The following is a 27,373-nucleotide window of genomic DNA, read 5'->3' on the forward strand; positions in this document are numbered from 1 at the left end:
CTACCAGATCACTGCAAATCCTTGCCCTCCTTTGCGTCTTCCAAAATGCTAGAGCCTCTGCCCCGGCCATGCTACGAAGCCACACTGCTTGCTGTCATACACCGCAAGAAAAGCGCTACCGGTAGTGGAAAACACATTTGTCAGGACTACAGCAAAACCTTCTCCCCCTCTTCATCCCTACCGAATCGCTCAACCTAACAACCACCAAGACAAAAAGCCTTAGGGAAGTGAAGTACCCGAAGTCCAAAGACTCAGTAGAACCTGCAGTTTCCTCAACATATACTCACGTAGTGGCATAAAAAGCTATATATAGCACTCATCAGAGAGACTGAAGGTCAAGATGACTCTGGGGTGACCAGCAGGAGCTGGTTACGTCACCTGCATGTCGGTAAGCCAGACAGTTTCATCGTGGACAACTGACTAAATGATGGGATCGTCCTCTGAGAAAACCGGCTCTGTAAAAACAAAGGTGTGCTACACATCTCAATTCAGCATCACCACATTAGCACCTAAACACCATCATTGTGTTCACCTACGTGCCTACGCTGCTGGGGAAGCGTGAAGCAGATGTAATTCGATGGCGTCAAGCCGTAGATCCAGGAGGAGCATTCGTACACCAGAGAGGTCGCGAAGAAGTACGTGGAGGAACGGCGGTACTGCCACACACAAGAGGGTAGTGTAAAGCATGCAGCTGTAACCAAACGCAGAGTGCCTTCGAAACAGTTAGCTTACCTCACGGCTAAAAGCCATTTGTGCTGGTATTTTACTGGATGGAGTTACATGCAGCTACATGTTTCATTTACTTGTGCAAGGGAATGGGAAATAGAGGGGAATTCTATTTATAGTACAAAATAAAAATGCAGTGGTTCCAATCAGAAGTTGGGTTTTCTTTATTAATTACGGCAGTCTCTTCATCTTGGGCTTTACAGAAAGATGCCATTTTGAGTCGAAGTTAAAAAAAATTACGACTGTTTGTTGTAGCTCTTGACTCTTTTCCAAGAGGGAAATTGCTGGAGCAGCGTTAGAGCTGGGACTAATTAGCAGCATTAGGTGGGAGCGAACTGCACTCAGAAATGGGACCGCAGCTGCAGGAAAACAGGGAGTCCCACTGGGATGGCACCAGCGGCTGCCACATCCAGAGCACGTTCGTTTCCCTCTTCCCAATTTTCGGCTAACGCCAAACCCCGGTAACCTCTGCTGTCCACAAAAGCAGCCGTAAGCATTCGCTGCTCGTCCCTCCTGGCTTTGGGGATTAACGCCAATGTTTTACCTCTGGGAATGAAAGGATCACGCCGGATCACGCCGCTGCTCCAGGGTCCGAACCCCGCTTGTTCTTTCCGGCAGATGTCAACTTTAAGCATCAGCAGGAGCGCACTGAGAACGTGCAATGCCACCACCGCAATGGCTAGAAACAGAGCTGTCATTTACTTGCCACGTAAGAGACTTTAGTTAAAACAGTAAATAACTCGTTCCTCACTCAAGAAACAAGATGATCAAGGGGCGATCATCTAAGCTGAAAGACAAATTCTTGACAACAAAGTCATGAAACTAGAGGTAAGGAGAGGGAAAAAAGCATTTTGGAAACTTTGAAACAATTTATTCAGTTGTTCTGTACAAGATTAACAGTTTTCATACCACCCCCACTATCTTCAGCAAGACAGTCCCAACACACACAAAAAAAAAAAAAAATATATAATAGTAAACCGCAGCTCTTACACCCGAAAGGAACTGCCATACGAAGTGCGTGCCACGGGAGCCTCGCCTCCCCACGCCGCCACGAAAGCGCTGCAAGATGCCTCGGCGAGGCCGAGATGCCAGGCTGCCGGCTCCCCGCCGGCTGTCAGGTCTCCGCGTGGTTCTGCCTTGCTGCGACTCCGCTCCGTACCATTCACTCATTCATTAGAGCATGTAAAGAAAAAAAATATCCCACAGAATTTCCACCAAATAAACATTTCCCTGAGGCAAGAGGCTTCGCTAAATTCCTAGAAGGAGGGCATTCTGCTCTGGCCACGCACACGGGTGCTTCCCAGCGGAAGCATTCAAGTGAAAACAAAGAGAGGGAGGAGAACCAGTACCGAGTCACTCGCCGAGACCCTATCCTGCCAGGTGTCCGAACGCTTTCAGCTACCCTGGGAAGCTGAAGGTGCAAAGTACCTCTCAGGATTAGGCCTTCAACGGGAACCAGGCGACATCCACTGCTCAGAGTCCATCCATAACTGCTGTGCTTAGTTTTAGTAACACAAGTTCTGTCTTTGGCTCTTTTGCTACAACCTAGGTATTTTCTGTAAACAAATTTTAAATCTGAGCTGCATTTTTTTTTTTTTCTTCAATACAAACAATGCACTGATCTTGGGGAAATTACTTATCAGCTCAAACTAAAAACAGTCCATCCTGGATCTTACCAAAAATGGGGAAAACGAAAGCAGATATTTGCTGGTATACTCAGTGTCAGCATCCTTCCCCAAAGCTCAAGAAGGAAGGCTGCAAGCTTTTGCTTGAAATACCAGGAAAGCCTACGCGGATCAGCGCTACTACTGCATGATTCAGATGTGGCTGTGGGGGCCTGAGGAAAGGCAGGCTGGGGGAAGAGCAGAAAATCGAAACCCATAAAGCTCAGGTGGAACCACAGCCTGCCCTCAGCTACGCACAGACCGAAAGGGTGTGCTCAGGAGGAGTAGTTAGGGCTAAGAGTTAAAAAATTAAAAAGAAAAGACACACCCCGATTCTAGATGGTCCCCATTCCTGCAGCTGTGACAAGCACATGATCCTAGTGCAGGAATCATCGAGGAGAGCAACGTTCTTCTCTGGAATTCGTCTGACTAGTAGTGACCTTGGTTAATCTAGATCCTTCCCTCTGCCCACCAAAGAGATCATAACCGACGACCCTAGGAAAGAATGGCTTTAGGGGAGGGTCTGGAACCCGCCTGCACAAACTCGGATGAGAACTGGTGCTCTTGCTGGATTTGGTACTGTGTTCGCAGTCACCAAGACACCATTGAAGTCCAGACAGTGCAGCTTTTTTTTTTTTTTTTTTGATGTGCAACCATAAAAAGCTCTATTAAATAAAACAGAATACATTTTAAATACAGAATGATTAAAAAAGGGTCGAGGAGCACACAAAATAGGGCTGAAATGTGTGTCACTAGTCCATTCTTGCTCCACCATAAAAGGCACTGGAATTATGTCTTCCTATACATGTGACATGCCGAGAAGTGTCCCATTCAATCCAATGCATTCGATGGTAATGAGGAGAAAACTGAGCAGGAGGAAAAAAAAAAAATCCCAAAACCGAAAGAAGTCGAATTCTCAAAGTCAATGACTGCATCTAAAAATGTCTCTCTAAAGAGTCTTCCTTCTCCTCCAGAGGGGAACATCAGGTGGTTCGTTAGATTCACCACACAGGAAACGTTAAGTCCTCCATTAACTGTAGCACAGTTTTATAGTACAATCGAAAAGTTAGTCAAACGTCTTCAGAAAGCACTGGCAGTGCGAGAATTATCCAAGTCAATCCAAAGCGGGAGAAAGAAGCACCTTTCGTATCCTCCACCGGGAGACCAAGGAGGTGACTGGACTTGGAGGTACCTGGCAGATATCGACACAGGTAGGTGAGAATCCGCCGCCAGAAAGCCAAGCCACCCGAGGCTCCCTGCGCGTTCCAGCTCCCGCCAGCGCCGGGGAATGCGTGAAGGGCAGCAGCAATAAAACAGTGCTACAAAATGCTTCTCTCATTAGGGCATGGCTCGAGGTGGCCCTTTGCGTGGGGCTTAGCTCCGAAAGCCTCTGAGCAAACGCACCAATGAGCTCCTCATCGCGGTTCAGTCTCTCCAGTTGTCGTGAGGAAAAAAACAACACAAAAAGAGAAGACGCAGCCGGTATCCGAAGTTCATGACCTGTTCCTCTTGGGTTTATCCTATGTGTGCTCTAGCTCCCCTCCTTGCAGACGTCACAACTTGCGCTGCTGTGCGTTGGACCCTTTGCCGTGAAGCTGAGAAGCATCTGAAAGAAAATAAAACCAAGTGGGAAGGGGGTTCGGCATCAGCTCCGCGGAGCTGCGTGCTGCTGGGGCAGCCAGATCTCTCCAGACAGAAAGACCTCCTTTTCCCTTCCAGCACCAAGGAATCGGGGGGTAAGAGGACGTGCTCAGAGACGTCCCACACCTGGGAGCAGCCCTGCCTCTGCACCTGAGTAAGGCACACGGGAAGCACTCAGGGTCCTGTGGCCCCCCAGCAAAAGCACCACGGCGCAGGTTCAGATTGCTCGTTGACCAGCTAGCCTATGCTCTTCTCTAAACGCCACCCTACCACGTCCCCCCATCTAGGAAATTAGAAATACACGGTACTTGCTGCCTTGCATCTAAAATTGGTTTGAAATAACACCGTTAGTACACCTTTGCCGTTGTAATGAAGGCTTTAGGTGCCCACCGACAGCAACAGGAATCGTAGGAATCTAACTAGTGAAGTAACACAAAGGAACGGACATGGAGAGAAAAGAGAAAATGCACTGAAGAGAGAAAAAGGAAGGAAGTTTAAGGAAGCAGAAGTTTTCCAGGAGCAATTAGAACTACCATCAGGCTGTGATGAACAAATGGGTGTGCTGAGATGTGCAGTTAAGCAGCAGTGGCACCGAGCAGCGTAGCAACAGCTTCTCCTCCAGGACGAGGACGGCTCATTCCATGCAAGGGCTCAGTCCCAGCACGTCGCGTTTCTGCAGCGAGCGGTCAGAACCAACGCCACAGCGCCAGCACGCAGGCAGCTCCGCCAGCAAACGCAGCAGCGACAACACACAAGCAAGCACTGGATGCTCCTTGCTCAGGCGCTTTTGGATGAATGCTGGTGGAAGCGCTTTTGTTGAAGACATCAACGTTTCCTTGCATTTGTAGCAACCTCCCAACACACCAGAGTCCTCGCAGCTTTCGGGCAGAGCAATGCAGCTGCGGCCATCTGCTTATACAGCCAACCACAGTTTATGCCACAAAACAAATTAATACATTTTAAGGTTATGGCAGTCACTTCATTATCTACTGTGCTGCTCTACAAACCACCACAATTGGTAATATTCCCAGAGATGACAGCACTAGGCTCAATCTCCAATCTTTATGTGAAAATACCAAGTGAGAAAGCGGGTTCCTGCTGAAGCTGGCAGTTTTTCTTCACTTATTCCTAGTCACCTTTTGTCCACTCGCAGTGTCTAGCACAATGCCCTGCTTAAGAGCAGCAGTCCGTCAAAACATTCTTTTGTTATAAGCCCTATAAGCAACAGCGAAGTAACCACTCTAAATTCTCCCAAATAACGGGACAGAGAACTCCTTCCCGGTGACACGGAATACATTTCACACCCCACGTTCAAATGGAAATCGTTTATCTCACTCTCCGGTACCTGTGAATTTACAAAGGGAGAGGAAGGGTCCGTCGCACCGGTGACTGCTGCCAGTACCTGCTGCTTCTGCTCCACCGCATCAGAGCGGCACAACAACCTGCCTCGGACAAACTTCGGCAAAAGAAGCAAAGACGACACATTCTCTGAATTCTCACCAGCGCACAGCACTCTCTTCATCAACCAAGCGCTGCGCTCAGCGCTCAAGGCCAGTTTACCCCATGACTGCTACGGGAGCCCGCGTGAACTCCAGCAGGTTATCCGTACACCTAACGGCCTCGGGGCCACAACATTGGGCTAGCACACCCACTCCTCAGCCAGGCTCCTGTCGCCCACTAAGACAATGGCAACAGGAGCGAGTACTAAGACAGTGACACTGAATTGCGCTGAAGAGCTAAAGAACACTCGATCAAGAAAGCAGAAATAGCAATTACCAATGGAATAAGCAACTCCCGGCAGCAGCTAAGCCCAATCTGCTGGCCCTGCATTTCAATTTTCTGAATGCTGCACGGATCCCCCTCACTTCTCTCCTTCCTCCACAGTGCTACACATTCACACGCGCCCACAGCCCCCTGACGAGCAGAGGCGGTGTTCTTCGGAAATCTCTTCTTTTATGCATTGCTTCTGCTGGCATCAAACTGGGCCAGGAACAGGCTTAACTGCAAAATCAGCACGTTGTCAACACCAGGTAAAGCAGTCTCCATTTACACTACAAACTTGTCGCGAAGGAGATGCAGGCAATTAGCTCAGCGCACAGACGCAAGACATTCTGGTCGGACACATTTTATATAGGTCACCAGAAACAAAACTCCGCAGAGCCAGAATATTCATTCCTGGGCAGTCCTGGCAGACTGTGCATAAACACGCACAGCTTTCATCCTGGCGGGATAATTCTTCACCACGACACAAGCAGCAAAGCTGAGTACCTCCAGGAACCAGCACTTGCTAGAAGCACCGAGGGCTCATCGTTCCCAAAACGCGCAAGTTTGTCCTGGCTAACTAAACAGTAAAGGACGCAGAGGGCGAGGCCTCGCTTTGTACCGCGGGGAGGCCACGGGTTTTTGCGACGACCGCACCGGTCAGACAACGTGGACAACCACTTTGCTTTCGCCCCTAGAGGAATTATCTGCCGAGCTACAGGACGACTCACGATGCAGAAGACAAACACGACCGTCTGACAAGTTACCTGGCAAACTTTGCGGTAAATGAGTGGACAGGGCAGAATGTGGGAGTGGCGCTGCATGGTGGGGGCTGGAGTGCAAGCCAGCTAGAAGACCTAGAGAGAAAAACAAAGAAAGGAGAGGGAAAAAAAAAAAGAACAAATACGCATCGAAGACAGAAACGAGCAGAAGAGCTGCAGCGGTTGGCCTATAGCTCAGCTTCCAGCTATGGGGACTTCTGGGCTAGCTACGGGAACGTGCCCAAGGTTCTCCAAATGCAACTGCTGGAGATATAAGTGCATGAACTACAGCATGAAGCAACAGCAAGAGAGATGGGTTGGTCTGCAATGGGTTAACGCAGCAGAGCATTGGCGTTCTTGTTATTTGACAGCGCAGGCACAAGTAACACACACGTGCGTAACCAGGAGGATACTCACTGTGGCCAAGGCCGTGGTGGAAAGTTCCTGGAGCAGGTCCCGTAACTATTGCATCCTTTGATACTCCTGCTTTTGGGGAGGAGTCTGAACTGAAGGAGATGACATGAAGAGGGAAGGAATGAATAGGAGAGATAATACCTAACGGGGTGGAGCTCAGGGCAGCTGGCAGCTTTGGGTTGCTGGACTTGTAGGATGGAGCCAGTACACTTAAGGAGGAAGAACTCGTTAGCAGCACAGCTCCACTAGTTCCTTTCTGGAAAGCAACAGAAAAGGGCAGTCAGGAGCAGGAAACCCAAGGCATAGCATCATTCCTACTTAAAGAACTGCAAAACATGGAGGGCTCAAGTATTCCTCCTTGCAAGGAGTGCCCTCCCAGCCAGGGCCCAAGCACTGCCAGCTCCTGAGGCCACCTGGAGGTGCCCAGGACACTGGCAATCCAGCTGCTGGATGCTATGCTCTTCTAAATGTGACCGGACTGGATTTCACTCTGTCGTTCCCTTCCTCTTGAACTGTGCCTCCGTTAGGCAGAGGAAAAGCTGACAGGCTGCCTGCGAGTTCCAGGGAGGATGCTTCCTACTCCCTTCCAGCAGCGTATCACTGCTGACGACGCAAGGCACCAAGGTTTGGTGTGCCCCTGCACCCAAGAACGTTATCTGAGATCTCTCCCATGGAGAGACACCCCACCGGGGAATGTTTTTCAGCTCTCTGTCTCAGTAACAGACAAGGTACAACGGGCTGAGCAGTACCTGGTTTTCAGGCCCATTTAAATACACTCATTTAATTGCCCAGCTCTTTTCACGTGCCACAGAAGAAGGCAGGAATGAGCAGCCAACAACAAATTAATACAGCAGCGTTAGGAACAATTACTTTTTTGCTAGAGATGAAAATTAAGGTCCTTACACCATTAAATACAATGGCTGAATAATACAAGTCTGTATAGGTAACCCAGGAGCCCTTCATGAGACACTGAACCGTATTTTGCTTAGTTGTTACTTTAAGCCAAAAATGAAAACTTGAATTCTGGAGTGCGAGCCCATGGCAAAGGCCAGGACTTCCTCGCCTAAGCAGCCAAGATCCAGACAGTCATTCAAGAATTTCAGGAAATTCTTTTGAAGTCATCACTTCACGGCAGGGCTGAACAGGTCAGGAGATGGCCTGCCACAGCGCCATGCGTCCCCCTGGCTTTAGGCTCGGCCAGCACCCCCCTGCTTACCGGCACAGAGGTAGAAGATGCGGTGCTGCTAACAACAGCTGGCTTTAGGGAGGAGGTCAGCAGCTTGGCCACTCCTTGAGTGCCCCCGCTAGAATCTCCGTTTGAACCTCCGGGAGGTGCCACCAGAGTCAGCTTCTGTGAAACGGGCGTCTTCTTCACCGAGGAGCTCGAGGACGGGCGGCTGGAGGCCTGGCCCGAGGAAGGGCTCTGGACGCTGGGCAGCAAGCTCCCAGAGGAGCAGCCCTGGTTTGCAGAAGCTCCAGATGAGGAGCTGCTGGAAGAAGCCCCATGCTTGGAGAGGGAACCAGAAACGAAGGGCGATTTGTAAGATTGTCCTGAAGAGCTAGAGCCGCTTGAGTGCTTTCCTGTGTAGCTGAGAGATGAGGAGGATGAGCCTGGGCTCTTGTGGGAGCTGCCGGAGTTTTGGGTGCTGCCTGGTGACGCAGAGGAATGGAAGCTCTGAGCTTTGGTTGATGACTTGACCTGCTGGAGGAGGGAGCGCTGGGGCAGTGGGGAGGAGGACTTGGGATTCTGCAGTTTGACAAACGGAGCCGGGGAGGTGAACGTTTTCTGTAGCTGGCTGCCTGAGTGAAAGACCTTCACCTGAGAACCCGGCACCGGGGTGGAGGTCTGGGGCCCGTGGCTTGGCCGGGCCAGGCTGTGGTGTTTCTGTTTAGCCTGGTGTGCATCGGGAAGGATTTTGCTGGGGGAGGCTTGGCAGGAGAGCTCTTTGTAATTAGAGTTCTCTGCCTTTTTGTCTTGAGAAGACTGGCCCAATGCCAGGGCCTGCTCCGCCAGGAAGTTTAGAGGAGACTGGAGGGAACCAGAGGATGATGTAGGGGAAGGGTTGGACTTTGGAAATGTCCTCTTCTCCTCTGAGGATGCAAGAGTTGGGATCTTCTCTGGTGGAGCTTTTGGAGCTCCAGGAAGAGTAAAGTCAGGGCTCCCTCCCGCTCTGCTGTTCAGCACAGCCAGTTCCTTAGAGACCGCTTCGAGCGAGGAAGTGGGATTATGAATTAAGTCCTCATCCAAGGAGTCATCCATGAAGGCAGCAGGAGTGCCGGTGCTGCTGGCTGCTTGGGCTGTCCCAAGGGACAGGAGTTCCCTGGTTTGGGCACTGATGCCCAGAGCTCCTCCCTGGGGCTCTGAGGACAGAGCTAAGGTGCTGCTTGAGTGCATCGAGGGAACAGAAACCGACACCTTTTTATCTGGCTTGCAGGAAGATTCCTGGAACAAAGTCACAAGAGAAGGCAGAGTCAGAACAGAAGCAGGGTTTACTGCTGAAGGGGGAAGGGAAGGTTCCCGATTTGGGGATAAAAGGCAGAACAGGCACGTTCTGTGCCTGCCACCCCCCGCCTCCCTCCCGACTGCTGCTGCCATCAATTTTAGCTGCTGTTCCAGTTGTTTTTTCAAGCCCAATACTGACTAGAGCTATTTCACAGTACAACTTCCTGGTACCTAATGTGTAGATACAAGGCTCAAGTATAGGATTTAAGATGGCAGACACTTGATTCTCAGTGTACGTCAACCACGTGAACCAGAAAACAAGGAACTCACCTTCACTTTCACCTTAGTAGGAGCTATAACTTTCTTCTTCGCCCTGTTTTGAGGGAGACAAAAGAAACATGGCTCACTGCATGCCCGCAGGGAAGCATCCAATTAGGGAGCACACTTGGGCCCTGTTAATGATGATCCACTGAGTCTTTTGCAAAGAACCGAGGGAACAGAGGCAGCATCTCAGGTTGCTAGGATTCAAAACCGTACGACATTCGGTTGCTGCTCTAGGAAGCCCCAACTCCCACACAGGGGAATGAATTAGGGAGCGGAGCAGAGTCCTGAAATGGTAGCAGAGCAGTGAAAGCACTCAACAGACACCTCCTGCACCGGCCGCAGGGCTAGGAGCTACTACAGGAACCCACTGCTGGCCTAACTCTAGCAACACCCAGAGAGAAACTGGCAGAGAGACTGATTTGGAGAAGAGTTACACACTTCTTTTAGGTTCCCAGAAGAAGTCAAGGATGCAAAAGCATCTGCCAAATTCACGGAAAATAGATCATTTGGTCTGGTCAGATGCAATCTCTGGTACAAGACATCCCTGAACTGCTGGAATGGTATGGCTGAGGGAAGGATGACTCTACGCTCTATTTCATACTCTTTCTCACACTTCCCCTCGCTCATCCAGTGCCAAGAACAGGACCGTCTGTCAAACAGACATCAGCCTAAGTCCGTATCATCGTCTATTACAGACTGCCAGCAAGATCCACGAGACCTTTTGGCATTAAAACACCTGCCCAGCTGGATTCCGATGGCTCTCGTGGTTTGCCACCCACAAGCCTGTTGCACCCACCTTCACCAGCCTGAGCTTGTTGTACCCCTCCTTTAACCAGGCAACAAGAAAGAGGGAATCCAGAATCCAGTAAGGACCGACTGAACAGGTAGCAATATTCGCAGTGCTGGCATCACGCTCCGTTTTACCTTGATCTGCCTCCCAGGGACTAGCACAGAGGCCTGACTCCAATCTGTTGAACAAGGCCAGGAGGCAACCTGCCTTCAGAGTTCTTTGAGCTTACTGTAAGGCTAAAGCACCTCCGGAAGGCTGTCGCTGGGAGGTGTCACACACAAACAACTACTCTCCCTAGACCTCCCCAAATGAAGCAGCGCCAAACTATCTGACGGGAGCCAAGCAAGCTCAGGTACTCCTGCGTGATCCACCCAGGCCCCGGGGAACGGAGTTCACCAGTTATCGCTCCAAAGGAATGCTGCGCGATACTCACAGGACTGATGTGAGGTGTCCGTGTACACGCCTGCTCTCCTTAAACAGTGTCCTAAGAAGGGAAGAGAGCAATGAGAAGTGATATCCAGCAAGACCCAGTAGAGCAGCTGGGATCACTGGAGACAGAGCTGCACAGTACAGCAGGGGACTTAGTGAAATTAAAACCACAGAGAGCAAACAAATATTCATCCCTTTTCCAGGAAAGTCCTTCTGAACTCCCCCACACAATTCCCTCTCTGGGGAGCTATGCTTGTAGGCGCTGGAAGGGCCATTAAGGCAGTTGTTGGACAATAACTAAGGAAAAAGCTCTGCCAGCCTAAAAAGCTGACTGGAGAGGCAGGACAATCATTCAAGCTGGGCGTTACTGCTGCCACAGATCGTCCAAGAGCTGGCAGATCATACAGGAGCTCTTCACCACCTTCAAGGGCGAAAGGTTTCCTTCCCCTGCCTCAGTACAGCAATATGGACGGGAAGCCTTCGCACACTGCACGTCTCCCTTGCTTTTGCGTCCCCAGCGAACAGCTGAGGCGACTTCTTAAATCAGCACAACCATTTCTGTAACAACTGACTAACCACCACCAATAAATAAAGCTTCATCCAAAACCCTTTAGTACCGAGACTAAGTAAACCAGAATCTCACACAAACACTATTTCACCTATGGCAGCTGCCACTCAGCCGCCGCCTTAGACGTCAGGGTGAGAAGCTTATAAATACACCTTCAGTGCTGGCATACGGAATATGCTCCCCGTCTGCTATTAACAGCCTTATTAACAGCCTGACAAAGACACTTGTCATCCTTTTTCTTTTAAAAAGGAAGCTGATTTTAACCTTATATTCTGTTAATGGCCTTGTAGCGCTACCTGAGAAAACGGAATCATGGCAGGGCCTCTCTGAACTCATACACAAAGGTGCTACTCTGTCCATCTTCAAGTTCCTCTTAAAGATGAACCTCTGTCATCGTGATGACAGTGAATCAAGCTGACTTGACCATAAAACTCTTCACAATTCCCCTAGTGTTGCCAATCCCTCCCCTTCTGTGTGGCTGTCAGTCTACCCCCTGTCTTTAAACCACAAAGTCACAGAATCATAGAATATCTCAAGTTGGAAGGGACCCATAAGGATCATCAAGTCCAACTCCATCAAGTCCCAGCAGGAGAAACCATTATCCTTGAGCCACTGGAAAGTAACCAGGAAAACCGCTTTTATTCAGTCAGCCTGTAGTTAACCTCACTGGAAGGCCCTCCTACATTGAGTCTTAGGCGAAAATCTGCATGCCTAAGAACAGTTTCACCTACCTACTAGGGGGGAAAGAGTTTAATTTCCTTTTATTCAAAGAAAAGAGTTTTTAAAACTTGGCAAGCTAAGCCCCTCAAGCTGGTAATATCTTCCTTAACTAAATAGGAATCTGCACCCACCTCTTAATGCCATCATTCAGCTCCCGTACACTAAAACAACACACTACAACCGCGCACATTACTGTGCTTCACGTGCACATGCAACTGCAATAAACGGCCCCAGACTTTTCCAAACGGATCCGTAATGTGCTCCTCATACTTACTGCTCTTAAGAACTGGTACCTACTTCTTCCTTTACCCCCCACGAAACCCAAAAAGCAAATTCAGCAGAGAGAAGACAGCGCTGCCCAGCTCTTTAAAGGCAAAGAGATAGAGATTCCAGCAGTAAGACTGTACAGTTGTCCTTTCCTTAAAGCTATTGAGCAAAACAAAGCAGGCCAGAAGCTGATGACAGTCCCAGCAGAATGACTCTCTGCAATTTGTATGGCTCTCTGCAGTTGCCAGCTCAATGGCATGGATGATGGAGGGCGTGAAAGAGCAGGAAACAGCAGTGAAGACACCAGATAGGGGAAAGAAAACCACACCAAATTCCTGCTTACTCTGCTGATGTGTCTAGTGCGAGTCCAAAGTCCCTAAAACTTTCTGCTTTGCTTTCTTTTGGGAATACTCTAGGGTCTAGGGAAGACTTCCCAAAGTATCTGAAAAACGTATCCTTCGTGAGACAAAGTGATCCTTTGTCATACAGATTCAAGAAGCCACAGGCCAGTCAGCCTCGCCTCAGTCCCGGTTCTACCTCGTAACTTGTCACTGCCGGTGGCGTCCATCAGAGGTCAGTACGGGGGCCAAGACTACTCAGCACTGTCATTTACAACCTGGAGCACGGACTGCGCTCTCAGTAAGTTTGAGGGTGATACGAAAATGGAGGGAAGGGGGAAGAATACGCTGGAGGGCAGGGCTGCCATTCCCGGGGACCTGGACAGGCTGGAGGAAGGAGCCAACACAAACCTTGTGAAGGTCAACAGAGACAAACGCAAAGTCCTGCAGCTGGGATGGAATAACCTCACGCAGCGACACAGGCTGGGGGCCAACTGGCTATGTAGGAGCCTTGCAGAAAAGGACACGGGGGTCCTGGTGGACAAGTTGAACGTGAGCCACTGCTGCAAGGGTGCACTGCTGAGAGCTAACTATATACTGGCAGGTATTGGCAAGAGCACAGCCAGCAGGTCAAGTGCTTATTCCCCTCTGTTTAGCGCTTGTGAGGTCACATCTGGATACAGCATCCAGCTTCAGGGTCCCCACAATACAAGAGAGATGTCGACAAACAGGAGACAGTCCAGAGCCACTAAAGATGGCTGAGGAACGGGGACACGTGACAGACAAGGAGAGGCGGAGGGGACTGGGTTTGCTTAGCCTGGAAAATGAGAAGACCAAGGAGGGATCTAATGGCAGCCTTCCACTATCTAAGGAGCCAGGGGGGCGGGGAGCCACGAAGAAGATGGAGCCAGACCTTCCTCAAAGGTGCACAGTAAAAAGCAAAAAGAGGGAATATTCAGTTCAGTGCAGCAAGGGGAATTCTGATTGGAAATAAGGAGAAAAGATTTCATGAAAAGTGATTAAGTACCGGAACAGGGGCCCAGAGACGCTGTGGCAATCTCCATCCTTGGAGATTTCCAAAACTCCATAGGACAAGGCCCTGAGCACTCTGATCTAACTTGGAAGCTGGCCGTTCCTTGAGCAGGGGTAGGACTGACGACCTTCCGAGGTCCCTTATGCCAAGGAAGCCCTGGAGTACAACTCGATTCTTGCTCACCTGGCCTGCATCCAGCCTTTTGGCCAAAGGGGCTTCACCTCTCCATCTAGGAAGGTCTTCACATAATCCTCTAGAGACTGAGCCTTATTCTTGTCAAGGTCATAACCATCCAACTTAATCTTCACCAAGTGGCAAAGCAGCTCCCTGAAGAACAGGAAGATTTCAAATACAGTTACGCAGATTAACTTGCCCCCGTTGGAGGTCGTTCTGTTTATCCGGGGCTGGATAAATACGCTAAGACACGTCTGGCTCTGCATAACACCCTGCCGATAAAACCGACCCTGCGCCGCCTCCGCAAGAAAGAGGAAGGGAAAGGCACGTTCCTCGCTCCCTGTGGGCACACACATCGATGCGCCAGGGGTTACCCCTTCCCATTTCAATAGCCCGAAACCCCAGAGGTAGCAAACCAGCGCCCGAATTACAGGCGTCGTTAACAACTGCAGAACGGAACCTCTCTGCAGACCTTCGTGCTGAGAGGCAATGAGAAGGCAGGAAGCGAAGCTGGCTTTGTTCTCAGGGAATCGGCCCTCTGCGGAGCAGCACCCCGATTTGTTACAGAATAAGATGAAGACGACAGCAGGACTGATTCTCGTTTTACCTTTGTCACCTGCCCTTCACCCAGCACTCTGTTCTTCGTCAGACCCCTGGGTGCCAGGGCCAGCAACCCCCGTTAGCTTTAACTGCTTTCACAGCCACAACTCTGGTCCTGTGAAGAGTCTAGCCTGCAGGATTTCAGCAGTTCAGCTGAGCTCCTTCTCTACCCAAAGATCCATCCCGCTCTTTTGGCCTCTGCACAGAGGCTTGTTAGCACTTCTCTCAGAGTTGGCCTCTGCCCGACATCAGCTTAGTTTTGCAAGGTATATAAGGGTGAGATTTAATAAATGCAGCAGTGGCTTCCACAAACGGCACAGTCTGCCACCAACCTGCAAGCTGACTGTTACTACAGATGATCAGCGCTGCTCTGAAAACAAGATGCAAATACTGAAATGCTTCACTTCCAACTGCATAGAATAAGACAAGTCACAGGTTCACTTAATATTTAAATTATGCAAACCTGATTTCATCATTCCATTGAAATTTCTTTCGCGGTCCCATGACGCGCTTCCCTCCCTTTTCTTCATCCTCATCATCATCAGAACAAACTCGATCTCGCTGCTCTTTGTCCTTTTCCTCTTCCAGCATCCTAAAATGGAGACAGAGAGAATGTGGAAGTCATCGTCCCGGAGATCCAAGGACAGGATTAAGTATCTCTGAACAAGACTGTTCAGAGCTCTCAATAGCCAATGATAACACAGGCATGGGAAGAGGGCCTAAATCTCTTGCTTTGGGTGCAAGCTGAGCTAAGTGCTCAGGGTTAAAAAATCTCCCAATATTGCGTAATAAGAGACCACGGGACCAATCCGGCCTGACTGTTCTCAGCCTGCCACGCTCCTAAAGACACGCCCGCACAGAAGTGGAAGACTTCAGCCAAGTTCTGGTCCCAGCCATGCTGCTGTAGTTGGCATCGCCATAGATAGCACAAAGAGCGCACACAGCTGAATTAGGCCAATTAATGCCCCTCAGCAATTTTTGACTACAGAACAAAAATAGGTGGTAAACTTCATGAGGGCAGCCTGCAGGTCACAGGGAGGCTCCTGAGAAGAGCTACAGATGCATAACGAGCAAAGGAGGAGCTTACTTGGCAAACTTGGCCTGAGTGTGGGCTTGGCATTCCTCCTGGTACTTGGCCATCTGCTCCGGCATGGCCCTGCCAATGGCTTCCTTCAGCTTCTGCAGAGGTTCCTTCAGTCGCCCGCCCTAGAGCGTGGCACAGAACAGACTCAAGTTCCTTCCGCACGGCCTCTGCCAGCCCAGACACCCAAATCCGGCAGGCCCACACCTCGCCAGTCCCGAACCCCCACCACCGTCTGCGGCGCCTGAACCGCGCTCCGTGGAGGACACCACCGCGTTAGGGTGACGACAACTGCGCGCTGCAGGTCCGGGGTAACGCACGCGCGAGACAGGGCTGCGCTGCCCGATTCACTCACCTGCTCGTAGAGGTAAAGCTTACGGGCACGCTTGACCAGAGTGTCCTTACTGCACGGGAAGAAGGCAGCCAGGTGGGCGTACACCCCTGACCGGATCTGGCTGTTCAGCTCCCGGGTCTGCAGCTCGATGCTGAAGAAGACAAACACAACGTTGACCAGGGATCTGGCAGGGGCTCACTAAGCAACAGAAACGCAACTCTGATGCAACCTGGGGAGCTGGAGCAGGCAGAGAGGGACAAAGGACAAGCCAAACTACGTGACGGCTCTTTAGATTTTAGAATCAACAGACACAAGCCCTTTATCCCAAGCTAGGCCTTTTAATCGAGTTTCAGAGTGTCTGGAAAAGGAAGAAAAGGATGTCAGCACTCTCATTTATTCTGCATTTCTTCCTGGCAGCTGAAGTGCAGGAGCGTCAGGCTACGAAACGAGATGTACACACTGCTTACGTCAGATACTATGGCAGTCTAACACAGGATATTATAGAATCAAACTTTATCCCTTGGGCTTGAACTTCCTTCCCGGGGAGCAGATTCGAGAGGTCAGTGTGCACCAAACCCATCTACACAGTTAGGTATAACTTAAGAGACTAGCTTTCCAAGCCACCTCTCAGTGTCAACAAGAAGTGTAAAAACCCCTAACTGATTCTACGGCAAAGTCATACAAACCACTTCGGAATGCGGTTGAAGTTATCAGTTTGAAAACAGATTAGGACTGTGTGTGCAGTCAGCACTGGAATGCTGAAAGGTGGTAATCACCACTTGAAAGGAGAGGGAAACAGACTCCCAAGCTTCCCTTCGGCAATTCCCTTCAAGTGCCTTGATAAACCTTAATGAAATTAAAGCCTCTGCGTAAGTATTACGCTGCGATGATCACAAAGCTGTGCGCATTCATCAGCCTTCTCCAGGCACTTGAAGAAGAATGAAGCCATTATCAACAGCTGTCTGAAGCAACACTGCCATTCTGTAATTGGGGGACTCAAAAACACAGAGCAGTAATGGAGTTCCTCCAGTCTGCAAAGCAAACCAGTTGAACGCAGCAGCCTTATCCCAATTATAAAAACATTCCATATAGCATCTAACTTAAATAGCAAAGAACACGCCTGACACCGCCGCCGGGGAGAGATTTACTGTTCTTGAAGCAAGCTACAATCACAGGCCCAGTAACCAAATTTATGTACGCAGGTATGAAGCACCGTCTTGAGAACAGGAGGCCTGGATGCATCCCTTCCAATCTTCTCCTACTTCAGTTATACGTCATATTTCAACTGAAAGCCATTTCTAGGAGACTTTCATGTTATCCTAGGCATGTTCTGCGTGGAGGACCTGCATAAGGCCCCCTCCCAACTCCTGCTAAACTTGCTCCTGAAGTTACCAAAAATGCTCTGCCTGATATCCTCCCTCCCCGCTCTTCTCTCCTGGCGGCACTTACTCCAGTATGATGTTGTTGATATCCTGAGTGAAGAATCTCTGTTTGCCTTCTCCCTCTGCAGCTCTGGCAGCCTGGAAATTAGCAAATAACACAAGTCATCATCAGTTCACAGATCCAGCCAGCCACAAGCAATCAAGCGTTTTTTAAAATCGCTTCACCAATACTCTAAAACAAGGCACGGTTTTATTCCACCAAACTCTACACCAGCTCCCTGCTGTAGATGGGCTAAAAGCTGCGACAGTCGCCAGACAGAAGAGGGACTGCGTCCTCTCCTCTTACGCCTCCTCACTCCAAGTCCAACCCTGCCACCTGACCGGGTAAGACCATGTCCTGCCCACAGGCCTCCCCATCCTGGATTCTCCTGCGCAGACACAGTGGAGTCACTACACTGGAGCAAAGATTCCTCCATTTAATGGGGCAAAGGAGATGGCTTGGTGCCCACTGGCTTCCTTGGCATACATAGAATCATAGAATTGTTAAGGTTGGAAAAGACCCTTAAGACCATCAAGTCCAACCGTTAACCCAGCACTGCCAAGGCCACCACTAACCCATGTCCCTCAGCACCACATCTCCCCGGCTTTTAAATCCCCCCAGGGATGGGGACTCAGCCCCTGCCCTGGGCAGCCTGGGCCAGGCCCTGACAGCCCTTTGGGGGAAGAAGTTTTCCCCAATACCCAACCCAACCCTGCCCTGGCGCAGCTTGAGGCCGTTCCCTCTCGTCCCAGCGCTTGTTCCTGGGGAGCAGAGACCGACCCCCCCCGGCTCCAGCCTCCTTTCAGGCCGTTGCAGAGAGCGATGAGGGCTCCCCTCAGCCTCCTCTTCTCCAGGCTGAGCCCCCCCAGCTCCCCCAGCCGCTCCTCCCCAGCCTTGTGCTCCAGCCCCTGCCCCAGCCTCGCTGCCCTGCTCTGGCCACGCTCCAGCCCCTCCATGGCCGCCTTGGGGTGCGGGGCCCAGCGCTGAGCACAGCATTCGAGGGGCGGCCTCACCAGTGCCCAGCGCAGGGGCACCATCACCTCCCTGCTCCTGCTGGCCACACCGTTCCTGACACAAGCCAGGATGCCACTGGCCCTCTTGGCCACCTGGGCACCCTGCTGGCTCATGTCCAGCGGCTGTCGACCAGCACCCCCAGGCCCTTTCCCGCCGGGCAGCTCCCAGCCGCTCCTCCCCACGCCTGCAGCGGTGCCTGGGGTTGCTGTGCCCCCAGGGCAGGACCCGGCCCTGAGCCTTGCTGACCCTCACCCCGTGGCCTGGGCCCATCGCCCCGGCCTGGCCAGGGCCCTCTGCAGAGCCTCCTGCCCTCCAGCAGATCGACACTTCCACCCAGCTTGGTGTCATCTGCAAACTGACTGAGGGTGCCCTCCATCCCCTCACCCAGATCATCAGTGAAGATGTTGAACAGGACCGGCCCCAACACTGAGCCCTGGGGACACCACTGGTGACCGGCCGCCAGCTGGATGTGACTCCATTCACCACCCCTCTCTGGGCTCGGCCGCCAGCCAGTTTTTAACCCAGCGAAGAGAGCACTTATCCAAGCCACTTCCCACGGGGAGAAGGGACAGTTCTAGGGCATGGTTTTAACTTCACGCTAGAGCCGTTAGATGGAGTAATACAGAGAGCTTGTCCCTGGAAGAGGAACGATCATCCTAGTCACGTTTAGTGAGGGTCAGCGATACTCATCATCAGGCTTTCTACACCAATCTGGACACTAAGCCAAGAAACCAACAGAAAGAGGAGCAGCCACAGGGGATATGTTGTTTCCAATCAACACCATGGAAGCTAAAAAAAAAAAAAAAATCCTGTTCAGGAAGCTTCCTGAGCTATGACTGCAGCACACACAGCACCGTCCAAAAAAATCACACCCATGAAAAATACGTCCAGTGGGAAAATAATTCCAAGAGATGAAAGAAACAGTAGAAAATTGCCAAGAGCTTTCAGTCTCCTGTGAGCGGGGATGTAAACAGAGCTGGGATTCGCCACAAGGCACCACATCAAGTCAGCGATTCCTGGCATGGGAAAGGAGACCAGGAGAGAAGGGCACGATTTTGAAATCCCCTGATTTAACACTTCAAGGCTGAGGTCGGTAAGCGATTAATTTATGCCCAGAAGGTGTACATTCCTCTCTGTCAGCAGCAGGTTATAGACAGCTAGTGGTATCAAAGGAGAAGGCTCAATGCTAAAGAGAATCCTCAACAGGAAAATTCTTTTAGGAAGGAGAGTTCAAGTCAAATCAGTTCAAGTACAAGAGGAAATGCCTGGAGGCTCCATTTAACCCAGGAGCTGCTCCCACCTGCTGGGATGGAAGAGCCCTGGCTCTCAGACAGAGGCACGGCACCTCTTCATCCCCGCCTGCACCAGCGTACCTGTCCCACAGGCTCCAATTGGTTACATCTTGCATTTCTTCTCCTTGGTTCCTTTTCTTAATATACACAACAGCAACAAGAGAGACGGCAGCAAGAAAATCTAACCAGGAGGATCTGCGGGTAGTCTGCTATTACACTATCTTGCAGCGACATAACGATTAACTTGATACCATGGGAGCCTCCGTAATATTCTCCTGTAACTCAGGTATAGCTCAGAAACAGCTGTTTCAGTGTTTTCTGTTAACAGCCTGAATAGCAAATAGAAACATCCACGAAGAGCCCATTCTTTTTATCAGCTGTGGCAATACTTTCTTCAGTTCCTCCTTCTCTTCCATCTGCTCACCACCACTACACGCACTTAAAACTTCTCAGCAGAACACAGTTATCTTTAACAGCAGCTTATCTTCAGTAACAGGAGTTATTAAGGAGGAGATGCTTAAGTAACGGGGGCTCTAAATTGATGTGCCCCGGAAGGCAGGACACGCACCACCCTAAAGGTCTAAGAGCACTGTTTGCGACTTAAAATCAATGTTTAAAAACAACACGGGCAGCAGGAACAAAACATCTCAGCATTCGTGACAGCCCTCGCACCAGAGAAGGCTCGCAGCAAGTCTGAAGGCGCACTTCTTCGACATGCCAGGAGAGGGATCCCTGACCAGCACCCAGTGCTTTCCCGCTTCTCCGGAACAGCGCAGCACTTCCCAAAGCGGGTCACAACATTTTGGAGCAGGTGGGCGAGTCCCCCAGGAGCCCAGCTGCAGGAGGAGCTACCGGTGAAAAGACCTGGGATCACCCTTCTAATATAGTCCACTCCCTAAACAGTCCCCCAACACCGAGATGTCAGAGATGGGGAAAACCCAAATTGCCAGGGACGCGGCTCTGATTGCGGGAGATGCCAACCTGTACCCACGCTTCAGTGAAGGCATCTGCCTGCGTATCACACAGGGGACGGTTCTAACAAATCCTCAGGCCTCATCTACAGGGGCGAGGACGAGAGGGAATGGCCTCAAGCTGCGCCAGGGGAAGTTTAGGTTGGATATTAGAAAAACTTCTTCCCCCAAAGGGCTGTCAGGCCCTGGCCCAGGCTGCCCAGGGCAGGGGCTGAGTCCCCATCCCTGGGGGGATTTAAAGGACGGACAGACGTGGTGCTCGAGGACATGGTTTAGTGGTCCCATGATTCTATGATTCTACAGGGCTTTTCACACCTTCTCACGCTGCAGAACAGGTAACGCTTTCCAGCTGCACCCACTTATTGTACATACAGAGCACTGCACACCACTTCACAGGCGCTGTCCTGACCATCACAGCGCATTAAAACTACTACGGTGGAATTTGTCCCCCGGCCTCGTTACTTCCCGTTTTAAGTTCATTCATGTTAAATTGACTTTGGAAATTACCTCTTGCATCAGGTCGATACTTTGCCAAGAGAGGCAAGGAAACCATACTGACAGGTGGCATACTGTTGCCTTCAGTAGATAACAAGGCCAAGGACTTTGACCCTACCTGACATCCGGGCGTTCAGGGAAGTGACTCGGCCATAGAGAAAACTGGGTGGCACAAAGGCGTGATCCGACGCGGCACTGCGAAACTCCCCGCTGGAGCGTGCTCTGTCTCTGGGTGAAGCTACCCGAACCCAGCAGAGCTGTCCCCTCTCCAGTAACCACACAATCCTACTGCCCCGCAACAAACCGCCATACCTGAGCCAGTTCTTTGATGCGTTTCTCCAAGGGGGCTGGCAGGCCTTCCGGGAGGGATGGCGGTTGCTTGAAATCCTGCTCCAAGCCCATCCCAATAGGATCGCTCCCATCCTCCACGTCAGGAAAGGGACTGCCTGCTGGGGATTCACTGAGGAGCCGCTCCAGGTCGAGGTCACTTAACGAGTCCATAGCCGTCGCCGCCTGAAGCAGGTCGTTATCACTGGCGTGGCCAAAGAGCGAGAGCAAAGGGTCAGGCATCGCCTCCGCCTCCCTCGGGGCCGGCGGTTCTGCCGGGGAAGGAGTCGCCACTTTCTGCTCTTCGTCTTTTTTCTTCTGAGCATCCTTCTCCTTCTGGAACTTCTTCAGCATCTCCTTGACACTAAGAGCGCCAGAGTACTTCTTCTTCTTCTTCTCCTTACTTGCATTTAACGCTGTAAAGCTGCAAACAAAGTACGGAGGAGGAAAGGGAACTGAAGTGAGTGCAAGACTGAGGGGAAGAGACGAGGCTACCTTCATCCCAGTTCACTTCAGCCATGCGCACCAACGCCCTGGGAAGTCTTAGCCCCATAACCAATTACACCAGGAAGAATATTCTATTGCCTCTTAAGGTCCTGCTGCTCATTCAGCTTGGAGAAGAGAAGGCTGTCCTTCCTTGCTGCGGAGCGGTGATGGAGCTCTGATTTAGCCCTGTGCATTACTCCAGCAAGGAAGATCTGGACATGCACAAACAACTCGTGCAGAGGAACCAAAGCAGGAGAGACTGAGCGTGACAGCACCTTGACGCTTTTGCCTATTAACACCAAGACAGCAAATTCCTTTTCCTTCTCTTCAGGCTCTCCAGTACCTGCTCCCACCCTTAGTGCCTCCCTCAACAGAGCTCCGAGAAACACCAACGCCGCAGCCAGCTGCGCCCCCTTTGCTCGGACAGCCCTGCTGCGGGGCTCTGCTCCCTCCCTCATCGTCAGCCGCCTTTCTTCTCCCACTCTGGACGCACCGGGGCTTTACCTGCTGGTGTTTCTGCAGCACGCGCGCAAGCCGCCCCCCACTGCTACAGGCTCTCCTGCAGCCTAACAAACGCCACCTGCAACCCTGAAGCAAGGTGTCCAGCCGCAAGCGCTCCCTCCCCCTCCTTACCCAGCTTTTGGAAACTTGGACTTTTTGGATTTCTTTTCCTTGTCGTAAGAATCATCTTTCTTCTTCTTCTTCATTTTTTCACCTCCATCTTTCAACTTCCGCTTCTGGAGAGGGTTAAAACCAAGTCACAATCAAAGCGACTCCTGCCATGCTACCTGCACCCCCAGAGCCACTTTGGGCCCTCTCCCACGAATCTGCAAACAGCTCCTTCCCCACCGAACCCCAGCCCCACACAGGTACCACCACGGTTCTGGCACACACCGTCCTCAACGTTTCACAGCTTTTACACTGGAGACGATCCTGCCGATAAAGGGGAAGGGATGCCGAGCACTCCTGCTCCTTCCCCTTTCACCCGCCTCGCTTCGGCATTATGAAAACGGGGCTGTCTCCAACAGACATTGCCACCGAAGCGGAGCACACCTCTAAACAGAGGAAATAATCAAGAAAGCTGGCTTGCTGACCTTGGGACACTTCTTCTTCTTCTCCTTAACATAGTCATCTTCAGATTCAGATGCTTGCCGAAACTGCAGTGTTCCTGAGTTGATGTAAAACCCTCCATACTTTGTAGTAAGAGAAGCTGGAACAAGCTCATCGTACTGGAAATGAGAGAGAACAATCTCTTGGTACCGGAAGCTTTGTCACTTCATTCTGTAGCTGAGCTGCCTGGAGAACGGAGCGGGACTTGTGCTCCCCCAGGAAGAGCCGGGGCTGCGGACACGCCTGCTGACCAGCCACCTCCTGCCACGCGCTCGCCCCAGGCGCTCTGCTTGCCCAGCCCTGGCCGCCTTCTCCCAGGGGCCACCTCACCCCCCGGCAGCCGCCCCCGACCACCCTCACTCCTGCCCCACTACTCACGGCTTCAGAGTTGTCGATGAAGGAGTCGGATTCGTCGTATCCATACCCCATATCAATCAAGTCCTGAATACGGTCCTTTCTCCGCCTCTTGCCACCCTAAACAACAAAAGATTGACAGCGTCTTCGTCTTCCTTTTCCAACTACCACGGGGACGGCCCCGATACAGGGCACTGACATTGGGAGAATGAGATCTTTATTGCTCCTAGCAACAGCAGAACCAAACCAGCGTTACCTCCCATCACACTCTAATCTCAGGATACAATAAATCCAGTTTTAGGCCTTGTCAGATGGAATCAAAAACAGTGCAGCCAACGAAACAGAAGGCTGACCTGCCAGACAGGCTGTCTTTGTGCCAGCAGACTTTACGTTGAATTGGGTCGGCACCCTTCAACATTTCTGCCAGATTGTTCTTCCATAACTGCTACGCAGTCAGTACCAACGCGGTACTACACGCATCAAACATACACGTGGCGCATTAGGGTGACTCATAGGTCAAATTCACATCACAAGGCAAAGCGACTCGCCATCCAAAAGCGCCCGTTGTAAAACATAACGGAGTTTTATTGCCGTCCACAGGAGTAAAGTGAGAGGAAGACCAGAAAGGAAACGGGTGAGACAGATCCGCGCCTCTCCCGCTACCCAGCGCAGTACTGTCCTAAGGGCAGCACTCACCAGGGCACCGTACTTAAAGACTTAACAGATTACATCGTGCCACAGCTACAAGGCCTAGAAATTAATTTTTGCTTAAGAAAATTAAATTTTACAAGTTGCATCAAGATCACGACATTTGCCACTACAAGTGAGAACGTCATTCACTTTAATCCGACTGTCATCTGATTTAAGAACGTGCCTGAACTAGTTTCGTGGGCCAGAGCCCCAAGACAGGAGAGGAACACAGAAAACAGAACGTTCCAGCCAAGATAAAGGACTGTGGGAGAACAGGAACATAAGAGCCAGCGACCATTACTAAAATATTACTGCTTGAGAGCTGAACAGCATTGCCCATTCTGAGGGACAGCGTAACAGAAAGAAGAAAAACATACATATTTTTCTTCAAACTTCCTAGCAAGAGCCTCCACTTTATGCCTTTCCTTTTCGTCATCATTAAAGGGATCAGCAACGTCTTTCTTCTGTGGAAAGAAAAGAGACAAAACCATCAGAATCCGTGCTGTCACGCGGCCACCAAAACCCCGTGCATTGAACCCATCACGACCAGCACATCCAGGCAGCCGCTCAGGCAAATCGACCTTTGGCACAGTATTTAGTACAGTGCTGTTCAATATCTTCATCAGTGACACAGACAGCGGGATCGAGCGCACCCTCGGCGGGTTTGCAGATGGCACCAAGCTGAGGGGTGCAGCGGACACGCCTGAGGGACGGGATGGCATCCAGAGGGACCTGGGCAGGCTGGAGAGGGGGGCCTGGGTGAACCTCGTGGGGTTCAACAAGGCCAAGGGCAGGGTCCTGCACCTGGGTGGGGGCAACCCCCGGTGTCAGCACAGGCTGGGGGATGGAGGGGTGGAGAGCAGCCCTGCCGAGAAGGACTTGGGGGTGCTGGGGGATGGAAAGCTGGCCACGGGCCGGCAATGTGCTCTGGCAGCCCAGCAAGCCAAGCGTCTCCTGGGCTGCATCCCCCGCCGCGTGGGCAGCGGGGCGAGGGAGGGGATTCTGCCCCTCTGCCCCCTCTGGGGAGACCCCCTGGAGCCCCGCGTCCAGCTCGGGGGTCCTCAGCACGGGAAGGACATGGAGCTGTGGGAGCGGGGCCAGGGGAGGCCACCGAAATGCTCCGAGGGTGGCCCAGCTCTGCTGTGAGGGCAGGCTGAGAGCTGGGGGGGTTCAGCCTGGGGAGGAGGGGGCTGCGGGGAGACCTCACTGCGGCCTTGCCGTGCTTAAAGGGGGCCGACAAGAAAGGGGGGGACAGGCTTTTTAGCAGGGCCTGTAGCGACAGGACACGGGGGGAGGGTTTGAAAGTGAAAGAGGGGAGATTCAGCCTGGATAGAAGGAAGAAATTGTTTACGCTGAGGGTGGTGAGGCACTGGCAGGGGTTGCCCAGAGCGGTGGGAGATGCCCCATCCCTGGCAACCTTCAAGGCCAGGCTGGCCGGGGCTCTGAGCACCCTGATCTGGGTGAAGCTGTCCCTGCCCCTGGCAGGGGGATGGACGGGATGGGCTGGGAAGGGCCCTGCCAGCCCAAAGCGTCCTGTGATTCTCAGGGTGTCTCTGGGGTTTGGGTGCTCTCTCAGCTCCTCCTGTACCTGTCTCTGCTTCTCCCGACTCTCAAAACAAAAACAAAAAACCCAGCACAAACCGCCAACTGACTGCTAAACAGTTCTGAAGGGCAACAGTAAAAACGAGTAGAACCCAATCAACTTTCTTTTCACAGAAAAACACCCAGAAGACAAAGTGCAGATGCTACCCAAGTCTGCGTGCCGCCGTATCCTGAGAAACGGCTTTCAGCAGGCAAACGGAACGGTCAGGCAGCGCCTGGGAGCACCACGCTCACCGCGCAGGAAGAGACGCCACGGACTGCGGTGGAAATATTCACGTGCAGTAGAGCAGGGCCCCCAAAAAGCTACAGCCACAGATCGCAGAAGCAAGCCAGGTACCAAAAAAATCACTTTCCATCAAGCAATTCCAAGCTAAACGAGCGTTGTTCCCCACAGCCCACGCAGACACCTACCTTGTCTCCTGAAGAACTCCCTTTTACTTTCCCTCGACAGCTCTTCAGAAGATCTGGGTAGAAAAATTCTGGACAACGTTTGTGATCAGGCTCAAAGAGAGTAAGCGTGATTCGAACAGCCGTCGCCGCCGGTTCAGAGTCCTGGGGCTGCTCTCCATCCTCTTTCCGAGACCTCTTCAAGAAGCTGCTGCTCAGCGGACCGTGGAGAGTGGTGAACGAAACCCTGTGGGGCTCCGTCATGGCTACGGCCAAGTCTTACCAGTCCTCATGGCACAGTTCCGCCCGCATCAGGAAAGGGCTGCAGAGACGTGGGTTTCACCGGCCGGTTAAGGAACGCTGAGGACGTTGGAAGTGGAACAAGTCGTTTGGTTTTGAAGCTTGGTTGGGAAATGGCAAACACCCGTGCTGCTCGCGCTTGCTATGATCATGAAAGAGTAAGAAAGGGCGAGAGCGGTCAGACCCCGCACCAGAACCCCCTCCAACCCGGCAGCCCCCCGCGCTGCCCCTCCTGCCCACCCCCAGCCTCCGCCTTAACACCGCACTGCTCCGTGGCCAACGGCGGGCGGAAACGCAGCTACCCAGGAACCCAACCGACCCCACCGGCCTCGCCCCGGGCTGCACCGCCCCGGGCCGGGGCTCCGCTCCGGCCGGCAGCTCCCCCGCTGCACGGAGGCCCGGACACCCCCGTGTCCGGGGAGGGCGACCCCGTCCCCGGCGCCCGCGGGGGGCTGAGGGGCGGCCCGGGCGCTGAGGAGAGACCGGGGCCGGCCGCGCTGAGGGGAAGGGGGGCCCTGAGGCTGAGGGGAGACCGGGGCCGGCCGCGCTGAGGGGAGCGGGCCGCGGGGCTGAGGGGGGAACCGGGGCCCTGGTGCCGAGGCGGGGAGCGCGGGAGGCCGCTGGCCGGGCGGAGGCGGCGGCGGAGCGGCGGAGCCCCGGACCGGACGGAGCAGGGCCGGGCCGCCCCGCACTCACCGCCGCCGCCGCTGCGGGACGCGGCCGCCGCCGCCGACTGACTCCCGGGCCGACTCCGAGCCCCGCTCCTGCATCACGTGCAGGGGGCGCTGCCCTCGCGCTGAAGCCGCGCGCCCCGCGCCCAATCAACGCCGCCGGCCGCGGTCACGCCTCGGAGGA

General features: G+C 52.3%; 1 protein-coding gene across 6 annotated transcripts; it reads right to left on the reverse strand.

The window, feature by feature from the left end:
- Positions 1-2,298: 2,298 nt before the first annotated feature.
- On the reverse strand, positions 2,299-27,275 carry UBN1 (ubinuclein 1). Of its 6 annotated transcripts, XR_014228287.1 has the most exons (19): positions 27,215-27,275; positions 26,243-26,660; positions 24,607-24,693; positions 23,564-23,659; positions 23,170-23,304; positions 22,709-22,812; positions 21,575-22,013; positions 17,518-17,588; positions 16,090-16,219; positions 15,741-15,859; positions 15,117-15,245; positions 14,063-14,206; positions 10,958-11,008; positions 9,741-9,783; positions 8,184-9,410; positions 6,971-7,223; positions 6,560-6,649; positions 3,795-3,996; positions 2,300-3,582 (listed from the first exon to the last, which is right to left on the reverse strand). XR_014228287.1 is itself a non-coding variant. In XM_082313145.1 (18 exons), exons 2-18 carry the CDS (start codon positions 26,480-26,482, stop codon positions 3,944-3,946), a joined length of 3,411 nt encoding a protein of 1,136 aa, XP_082169271.1. In that variant the 5' UTR covers positions 26,483-26,660; positions 27,215-27,275; the 3' UTR covers positions 2,299-3,943. The 6 variants fall into 6 exon arrangements, 5 of the variants coding, with proteins under 5 accessions (XP_082169271.1, XP_082169274.1, XP_082169272.1 ...); XM_082313145.1 differs by having other exon boundaries at positions 2,299-3,996; XM_082313148.1 differs by lacking the exon at positions 14,063-14,206 and having other exon boundaries at positions 2,299-3,996.
- Between the last annotated feature and the right edge of the window lie 98 nt (positions 27,276-27,373).

This window comes from Platalea leucorodia (assembly GCF_965183815.1).
Source record: "Platalea leucorodia genome assembly, chromosome: 5".
Taxonomy (NCBI): Eukaryota; Metazoa; Chordata; class Aves; order Pelecaniformes; family Threskiornithidae; genus Platalea; species Platalea leucorodia.